Source organism: Abramis brama (assembly GCF_963993115.1).
Source record: "Abramis brama genome assembly, chromosome: 6".
In the NCBI taxonomy this organism is placed as follows: Eukaryota; Metazoa; Chordata; class Actinopteri; order Cypriniformes; family Leuciscidae; genus Abramis; species Abramis brama.
This window is the reverse complement of record NC_139968.1, coordinates 37,484,742-37,495,098: the sequence shown is the minus strand read 5'-3', so window position 1 is coordinate 37,495,098 and position 10,357 is coordinate 37,484,742. Positions and strand designations below refer to the sequence as shown.

Genomic DNA, 10,357 nt, shown 5'->3' with positions numbered 1-10,357 from the left:
CAACTCATTTGATATTTAGAAGGAAAAATATTGATTAATACCTTAATTATAATCATTCATTACATATACATTGAAGCAGCAGTGGATTCCAATCCACCCCCTTCAGTATACTAATGTGAAAAAGAACATACAATTTGATAACAATTTTGGCCATATTGCCTAGCCCTAAGTCTTTTTCAGTAATGTCACAGTAAGAGCAAACCATCCAGGGATGAGAACAGACAGAACACCCCAAAACAGGCAAGGTGAAAAACATGACCAAGTGTGACTGAAGGTGAAGAGGAAGGCAACACAAGGCACAGCCCAATGAAAAAAAAGATCACTGTTGTGAAACTGAACTACAGTGTCAACACACTGACTACACTCATTCTCACTCAGTCGAGACACAGAGACAGAAGTAGACTTTACTACAGCTCACTAAAGCTCATTCAAACGCCAGAGCTGAAGGAAGAAAATGGTTAAAGAAAAAACATTAGTTTTTTTCTGTCTGTGCTTTTGTCATCTGGTTGGTGAGTCACAAAACTTTGTTTATGCACTGGTAGTTCGTAAAGATCAATCTAACACTATTAAAATCAGATCAGATGTGATCTTGCTTTTATTCCCAGATATTACTATGAAATGCAGTCTGGATTCATGTTTGTGTTTCACATCACATTCACAGATTTAGTGCATTAGTCTCATCAACATTATTCATTTATTCATCAGTTATATTTGTCTCATTGTCATGTTAAATTAGGATATGAAACAGAACAGCTGTACTATCAGTCAGTTATCCTCATTTTAAGATACAAAGTGTTTATATTTTCCAATAAGATGTTATTTTTGTGGAGCTGTAATGAACTTCAGTTCCTCCATCAATAAAAAAAAATGAGATTTTTCCACTGTCCTATTTACTAGCTCTTAACATTAAACCAAACCTTAAAATGTAAATGAAGTTGAATTCAGATATCTGTATTTTGCACCCGACCATATATTTTCCACACTGTTATTTCAAACTTTTACGGTTTCTATCTTTCTACCTTTCTAAAGTTTGTAATCATTTCAAAACTACTTCAAACTTCAGTTAAATCGTCATTAAACTTAACATTAACGTGTGTCTGAGAGACTGTTTCTGTGTGTTCTCCAGGAGTGTTTGCTGATGAACTGAAGTCAGTGTCAGTGACAGAGGGAGATTCAGTCACCCTAAAGATTAATGTTACTGGAATACAGAGAGGTGAAAAGATACTGTGGACATTTGGAACTAACGAGCCTCTTATAGCGAAAACCAGTGGAGTGAACAATACGATCCTTGATGTTTCTGATGGGAGATTCAGAGACAGACTGAAGCTGGACAAGAAGACTGGATCTCTGACCATCATGAACACCAGAACTGAAGATGCTGGAGTTTATGTAGTTGAGATCAGCCGCAGCAGCTCATCGTCTACATACAGATTCAATGTTACTGTCTATGGTGAGTAAATAATTACATTACAGATTTTGCATATTTATTGACACAGTGTTTCTTAATACTGCAAAAAAATATATAATATTAATAATAATAATAATAGTTGTGGTGATTTGTTTCAACCATTTTGACATTCCTGACACTGTAATTCCATCTCAAAATGCCTGACAATGAGAAATGCCTCTTACTTCTGGCAAGTGTCATTAATAATTCCTCACAAAATTCCTCTTACTTTTTCATACTGTCATAATTTTTTATATCAAACAAATTTTTATATCAAAATAAGCTCACTCTAAATGAACCTGCAACGCAATAATGGCGAGGTGCGTTTATGATAAACCATCTCCACACAAAAGAGTTTCTGCATACTGAAGCATCTCCTCCATTGACTTCCATTCAAACAGAAATACTTCTGGTCACTCTGGAAGATCAGCTGACGGGGGTTATGGTCAGAATTGATCCTTAAGGGGGTCATGACAGGACACATCAGATTGTGAAAGAGAAAAAGGAAAAGAAAGAAAAAAAGATAAATGAATGTCTTCTCACATTCAATTGCTTTTATTTCCAGCAAATTTCTTAACGTGTAAATATTTGGATTAACATAAAAACTTAAATGATTTAGACATAAGCTGAACAAAATTCACAGACATTTGACAAACAGTAAAATAATAATGAGTCCCTGAACAGAGCAGGAGTCCATATCAAAAGTAGCATCAGTATCTTGTGTTTCCATCTTGTGAGTCCATAGGTTTTTTTTTTTTTTTTTTTTTTCAAATTTTACATAATGAGAGAGTCCATCATGAAACCATTTTCCAAACCATGTTTTTGTCTTATACGGTACACACATAATAAGTGTTTATATTCAGACTATTTGAGACCGATCGGGTCACCACGGCTGTGGAGGAGTGGTTATCTCTGAGAAAAGATTGTGCAGCACATGTTTTTAACAGTTAAACAGGAACTCCACCCAAACTCAGTGTGAATCATAAAAGATGATTGTGAAACAAATGTTATTATCTCAATCTTCTCCTGATCTGCTGAGATCATCACAACTTTCACCGAGCAGCTGAAGACAAACCTCTTCCACAAGCAGGGGAGACCGGGGACAGTTGCAACAGGGGATGGTTGCAACATGTCATTTTTCTCCAATCAGAAACAAGCTAGAGTGATGACACTCATACTGTACATGCACAGTTAGACCCTCCCCCCACCAAAAAGACAGTAGACATATTCAACATCTGCTGCTGCATTTATTGAACAAAACTTGTTTTGGAGGTATGAAAGTAAATTTTTTCATGAGATATATTTTTGTCATACTGTCCTGAAATTTTGTATGAATTAATCAAAACTTACTTAGTTTGAATTATTGTTTTGTTGACTTCTAAGTGACATGGTTAGCATGTGTCAAAGTCAGTGTGTCTAGCAGGAATATGAAGTTCTGTCATGGCTGATAGGGTCGGGGACGGTTGCAACAAGTTATAAATTGCATGTTTAATAAAGGTTTGTTGCATTGCAAATTGTTCAATTCTTCCTGTCTGACAATGAAATATGCAGAGACTGAATAGCATCTGTAACACCTGCACACTGAATCTATGTAGGCCTATGTTCTACACATACACAAACAAAACTCAATAACTGTTATTTGATAAATATGACTAAATAGATAAATAATAGGCTACAATAATATTATTGAAATAAATAATACTATAATATTATAGTAGGCCTAAAACAGTTAATATTTTCAAAATTCTATGCTCATTGAGACAAAAAGTGTAAGTTAATTAATTAAATTTAAGGCATTTTTAACGTGTTGCAACCGTTCCTGGGTTGTGTTGCAACCGTCCCTGGGTTGTGTTGCAACCGTCCCTGGGTTGTGTTGCAACCGTCCCTGGGTTGTGTTGCAACCGTCCCTGGGTCGGGGTCAGTTGCAACATCTGACTTCTTCCATTCAAATAAATACTGTGAACGATATGTCATATATAATCATCTTTAAATGGTATGGGTAATTAGCAGACAGATGCAAGTTTAATATATACAAATTTGGTTGGTCTACTCCAAATAGTCTCTGAGTAACAGAGAGAAATGCAAAAAGTGTTGCAACTGTCCCCGGTCTCCCCCACTTCAGAACAGTTTCTTGTGCGTATATACCTTTACTGAGCTCAGGATCTAGTCAATATAATCACAGAAAACATTTATGATGTGACCTCAGTCAAAGTTAACTAAATCAAAAAGCCTAGTTAGAATGTATTAATTTTGAATCAATCTAGGATCAATACAGTTCTATCTAATCTGATCTACATTAACTTGTATCAGTGAGACCACAACTCCTGTCATTGCTTGGTCAATGGATTCACATTTTGATCAATAATTTTAAATACACAAGTATATGTGATCATAATTACACTAATAATTGACGTGAGTATATGAAAAAATATTGTTTTTTTCATATAAAATATTGCAATAGAGCTGCAATAATAAATGCAATAGAGGTGTGACGTGTATTCAGTTTCTGTTTGGTTTTGAAGTTACAGTTGACTCAAAACTATTCTACTGAATCCCAAATAACTGTACACACACACACAACCAAGTGTCCGTTTTATGCATCTGGTGGGGTCGCGAAGCGGCAATGTTTTTAAAACCAGCTGTCCCGACCTTCCAGTACTGCATGATGTTCGAAGCTTCAAACGTCATCAGTCATGTGGTATTGTCATTTCGATACAAGCATCGGTACACTGTGATACAAATTTTGCTTTGAAAACTGTGTTGACGCATCAGAGCCCCGTTGTCAACCGTCAGAAATAATATTTGTGAATGAATCCACATTGATTCTATTGCTGTTCTCACATAACAAACTCCATTACAGCAGCCGGAAAATAAATAACATTAAATAGTCAAGAGTCAAACTGCCCAACTAAAGCAAACACTGATCACCCTAATGGTGACATCAAAACAAACTATTATTTTCAATAAAACACCAACATCAAAACCTCAGTTAATTCTCGAAAATAATTGCAGATGTAGGAGAGAAATAAAGTCTGGTTAGTAAGTGAAGCTGGTAATGCTGTTTGTGGAGTTGTTTAATCATACCTTGAGAGATTAAATTTTTTCTTTTATCTTCAGTTGATTTCATCTAAGGCTGTGTCTGAAGTCAGTTGTAGTTGTGTTTTTATTTTTTTTTCCTGTTCTTTTTGTTACTGTCATTGAGTCTGCTTGTTGTTAACACCCGTTCAGACCCTGCGTCCATTACAATGGACATCACATGTCAACCCCCCCTTTTTTTACTTCTGGAGCATTTCACCTAGTTTAAAGCCTGCAGTCCATTAGATTGGACGCTTGTCATCCAATCAAATGGCAGTAAAGCTCTGCATGTAGTAATTATAAAAAAAAAAACACTACTTTGAAGAGAAGCATGTCAGCACTTCCCTCCAAACACAGAAGCAAGCAACATTTTCTATGGTTTTATTTACATTTTTTGATATGTTTGCCAGTATTTCATAGTTTGTATGTAAAATAGAAAGATTTAACTTATTAAAGTTAAAAATCGATTGTAGAATTGCAAATTTTAAATCAGGATTTTTTCAAATGTGTCCGTCCATTAGAATGGACAGTGGGTTCAAAAGCCTGTTACTGAAATCACATTCCAGTAACTGAAGTCCAGTAATGCTGATTGCAATTTCTTTTATAAAAAATCTATATCACAGTACCGATGCATTTTTTAAACTTTTTCATATGCAGAATATATAGTTCTTGAAGTGCTTGAACATATAGCTGATGGAAATATCTCAGATGTTGACTTTATGGAGTGATGAGGAAGAGAGAGATGGAGATGTAAGAAAAATATCCATATTTAAAACTGTATAAAGTCAAATGACTAGCTTCCGGCCAAACGAACATACGGATTTGACTTAAATCTAAAGCGTAACTTGAATTTTTTTTTTTTTTTTTTTCACAAACGCATCACTTTGTTTCAGAAGGCCTTTATTTACCCCCCAGAGCCGCATGCATGGCGCACTTATATCATGGATGGATGCACTTTTATGGGTTTTCAAAACAGAAACAACCATTCACTGCCATTATAAAGCTTGGAAGCCAGGACATTTTTTAATATAACTCCGATTGTATTCGTCTGAAAGAAGAACAATGTCATATACACCTAGGATGGCTTGAGGGTGAGTAAATCATAATTTTAATTTTTGGGTTAACTATCCCTTTATCGGTATAGTACACCCAAAAATTATATTTGTCATCACTTACTCATCCTCATGTTGTTCTAAATCTGTGTGAGTTTCTTTATTCTGCTGAACACAAAAGATATTGTAAAGAATGTCGGTAACTAGACAGTTGACAGTAGCCATTGACTTCCATAATATTTTTTCCTACTATAGTCTATATTTTCCTTACAACTACATATTATATTATTATGATATAATATTATCATTATTAGTAATTATTTTGAAAATTATGATAATATTTAACAGTAATGTATCAATATAGATATTACAGTACAATACCGTATATTGAATTACAGCAAAAGCAGAACAAATGACGAAATACAGTAAAAAATATAGTAAAGTACTATTAGTTTACAGTACTGATCTTGTGTACTGTCAAGTGAATTACAGTAGAGTTACTGGAAATCGAAATACAGTAACTTGCTGGCAACCGTGCTGCCAGTAATGTACTGTAGAAATACAAGAAAATCGTTAACAGAGAAATTGTTTCAAAGTTGCACACAGGAAATTACTCTAACGTGAATGCATTGATTGATTTTGATTGGTTTATTTTGTTATGAATAAACAAATGAGCTATAAAGCAAAAACCTTACAAATAAAGTTGAAATATTGTAATGTTCAAGTTTTTGATATAAAAAAAGAAAGATGCGCAAAGAAAATGACTCTAACATGACCATATTGATTGATTCTAAGATATTTAGTTTGTTACAAACAATGTGCAATCTGTAAAACAAAAACCTCAAAATTAAAGTTGAAATGGTATACTGTTGAAAAGTTTTTGACCTTGAGAAAAAGCTTTAAGTATATACTAACAATTTTTATGTTTATTATTTAATTTTATGTTGGTACATTTTTGTGAAGTACACCTGTTTTGACCTGACGTCCATTGAAATGGACAAAAAAAAAATTACAATTAAAGAAAAATTTTTTTATTTGGTCTCATTTATAGAAGCCTCATGAGCTGGGAAAATGTACTTTTATATTTTTCAGAAACTTTAAACATAATTCAGGTCTGAAGGGGTTAACTCCAACACTGCTTCAGCGTTACATTTAACAGCCTGTAGTGTTCACACTGAGCAGTGTTCATTTCATCTGGACTAACCCATGTGGGGCCAACATGGAAACTAAGGACAAAACTGTCAGGGATTGAGTTTGATAACCCAGGTCAAACCCATCCAGGCCCCATAGGGCTGTACTGGCTGCATGGGGAATAATCTAAGTGCAGCAGTATTTATTAATAAAGAAAGAAGGCAGCCCAAGAAATAACAATAATTGAAGACAAGGTCTACCAGCTTTGTGTACAAAAAAAAAAAAAAAATAACCAAAAAACTGCAGGGCTACAAATACATGAGATTAGAAAGCAACTTAACTAGACATGTGAAACGAAGACTCTTGAAACTAAGGAAAAAATAAGTAAACCTAAACTAAACAGACACAATGTAACAAGATAAGCATCAAAATAAGAGTCTGTATGGCATGAACAAAACTAGCCACAACACTACACCAATCACAACAGACTGGACCATCTGACCAATTAGAGCAGAGTAGACCATTTACAACAGAGAACAGACTAGACCATCTGACCAATCAGAGCAGAGTAGACCAATCACAACAGACTGGACCATCTGACCAATCAGAGCAGAGTAGACCAATCACAACAGACTAGACCATCTGACCAATCAGAGCAGAGTAGACCAATAACAACAGACTGGACCATCTGACCAATCAGACCAGAGTAAACCAATCACAACAGACTGAACCATCTGACCAATCAGAGCAGAGTAGACCAATCATCACAACAGACTGGACCATCTGACCAATCAGAGCAGAGTAAACCAATCACAACAGACTGGGCCATCTGACCAATCAGAGCAGAGTAAACCAATCACAACAGACTGGGCCATCTGACCAATCAGAGCAGAGTTGGGTCACTGTAAGAATGGGTTTAAAGCGACTGAATTTTTGAACAAACTGTTTCAACTTCTTTGAGAAATGATGTAATGTTCAATGCATATTATGAGAAAAGTAAAGTGTTTTTGACATTGGATGCATGCGAATCTATTGTAGGAGACTCTAAACAAAATTTGGAATTTTTAAAATAGCATAATAGGGCACTTTAAGCAATACAATCTGCAGAATGACAGCACCTTTAATTTCATGACATTTTTAATGTATTTTTACAGTATTGCATTCTACTGCTCAAACTACAGAAGGCCTCATTTTCAGATATGGAATATGAATGTAGTTTCATCTGTTGGTTAGAGAGTGTATTCTGCCCTCGTAAAAGAGTTCCCCTTCTTCAACTAGGCAGACAGATAACTCCTTCCTTCCACAAGAAAGTTGAACTGAAGCATGGATTTATTAATACCACCACTTCAAATGCAAGTGGGACAGAGTAAAACTGAAATACAGAAAAATGGGAAAAATATTTTTTTAAAGACTGTACATTAATAATTGTAACAGTTCGCTTAAGGTATAACTGGACATAATATACACAAATAATAATCCAGATGCATGAAATATTGTACTGAATAGTCTCTCTTAATATCAATTTTATCCTAAAATTACTAGTACTAATTCCAAGCAAAAGATGAAAAACAAGCTTCTAGCAAACACATTAATACTTACAGACAAAGCTTTTATAAATGATTGCAAAGATGATGTAAAGATTGAGCTGCTTTAACCGTGTGACTATCATAGACAGTATATAAACTGGACACAGCGTCCCCATAGGTTTCAACGGAGCGAAGTGAAGCAAATTAGAAGCCCTCATTTCCTGATGGCTGAGCGTAGTGCAGACTCAAACTGAGCTTGACGACGTAGATGTGACGTGAGCAACCTGTCTGACAGTTGTAAGTCTTCTAGTTGCTGTGCCAAGAGAAATCTGAACCATTCCCTTACGAATATTGCAGAGACGGAGAGCGTGAGTAGGAGCTGTCCATGAGCTAGGAGCAGGAGAAACTTTATGATTGACTGCGAGCTTCTCCTCCTGTCTATACGGTAATCTCTCAGAGAGTCGCGTGGTTATGACGCAATCGTTAGCCTACTTTTACAAAAACTGTTTCTACGGGGCCATAACGTAAGATACAAGGTAATGGAGCCTTTTATACATTGTCGTGTTTCTTTATAAATAAACAATGGACAAACGGAGTCTTTAAATGCCTCAGATGTAAAGTTATTCGCTGTCAAAGTGACGCCAAAATGAATGGGAGTCAATGGGATGCTAACAGCAGGTGAAGGCTTGTTAGCCAATGGCGGCTCCCGGGGGTGGTACGGAATTCGAGCACTGGATTGACTATCAGAATCAACTGAGTAAAACAAGATGGCTGCACTTAAGGTCAGAGGTTACTCTCTCTGACAACATCAAAAACATACATGGACTAGCACCACCTAGTGGCTCTAAAAATAAACTACACTAAGAACAGTACAGAGTGTGTGCATGAGAATGTGTTTATCACTGGACGTTTGTGGTTAATGTGCTTTTGTGTTTGCATGTCTCGAATTGTGTGGGGTTGAAGTGACTTCCACAATTTAACTTCACCTTTATGAGAACCAGTTTTACTGTGAAAAAAAAGTACAGAATCAGTGAATGCTAATGTCTGTCAAAAAAAAAGAAAAAGAAATAAATTCTCTCTGTGAGATCTGTGAATGTGAAATAATAATATACGTATGCACAAGAGATGGTTTGATTAATAACCTTTTCTATTAGCATAAGAGTAACAAGCTTTGTTGCAACCGCTAGTGTATATCATGTCAAAAGCTAGTGCTAATCATGTCATGTGACTGATGCTCGGTATTAAAACTTCCTTCAGAAAGACTGTGAAAAACACATGATTATCTGACTGACACTATAAAAAGTCTCCAAGAAACTTTACCACTTTTATATAGTCATTAATGGAAAGAGTTGCTTTTTCCTGCAAAAGTTTATAATTACAGTCTTTTTTAAGGCTATGCTGCTAACCAGCTAAACCGTGAGCCCCTGTTGATATGGACGGTTCTTTGAGCCCTAGTCAGGGATTGATATTTCCAGGGTCGGCGCCAGGACATACGGAACGAGGGGGCCTCGTTGTGTCACTGGGGGGGGCATACCTCTCCCACCCTCAATAATAATAATACACCCACTTTTAATTAAAACAACAACAACAACCTCTATAAATCCATGATTGCTTGAATGATCATGCACGTTAGGTGTTTTAGACGAATACAGATTATTATGAATAAAGAGTAGAAGTTGACTGAAAAAAAAATACTTAACGTCATGACGTATACATATTAAACATATATATATATTGTACATATATATATAAAATAGGCCTATATCGTCGCTGTCGGGCGGAATCCTCGTATCTCTCAGGAAATTAAAAAAACGGCATATTTTTTGAGTTGTTAAACATTGTATCGTTAAAGTTTGTATTAAACCTTAGATTGCTATCCTATACTGTTGTATACCAACATTAACAAAATATTTCCCCAAAATCATGTTTAATCGGAGATACGATATGACTTGGGAGCAGGGAAATACGAGGTTAATTTACGCTGTCATTGTTGATAAGAATGGTAACGTTAGCCTACGGACACAGACGTCGCTGCTGCCAGCAGTGTTCATCAAAGTCTGCGGTCGCGTTGAGCCTTTTGACAAGAGCCATTAAAATCTAAACGTTTAAGAGATATAAGTGATGCA

The 10,357-nt window shown here is 35.6% G+C and overlaps 1 protein-coding gene across 2 annotated transcripts in view; it reads left to right on the top strand.

Moving 5' to 3' along the window:
- Positions 1-352: 352 nt before the first annotated feature.
- Positions 353-10,357, top strand: part of LOC311084859 (SLAM family member 5-like) — a 36,163-nt gene continuing 26,158 nt past the window's right edge. For both annotated transcript variants that reach the window (XM_084117150.1, XM_084117151.1), the window contains exons 1-2: positions 353-509; positions 1,127-1,450. In XM_084117150.1, coding sequence (XP_083973276.1) covers positions 455-509; positions 1,127-1,450 — 379 coding nt within the window. In that variant the 5' untranslated portion in view covers positions 353-454. The remainder of the gene's footprint in view (positions 510-1,126; positions 1,451-10,357) is intronic.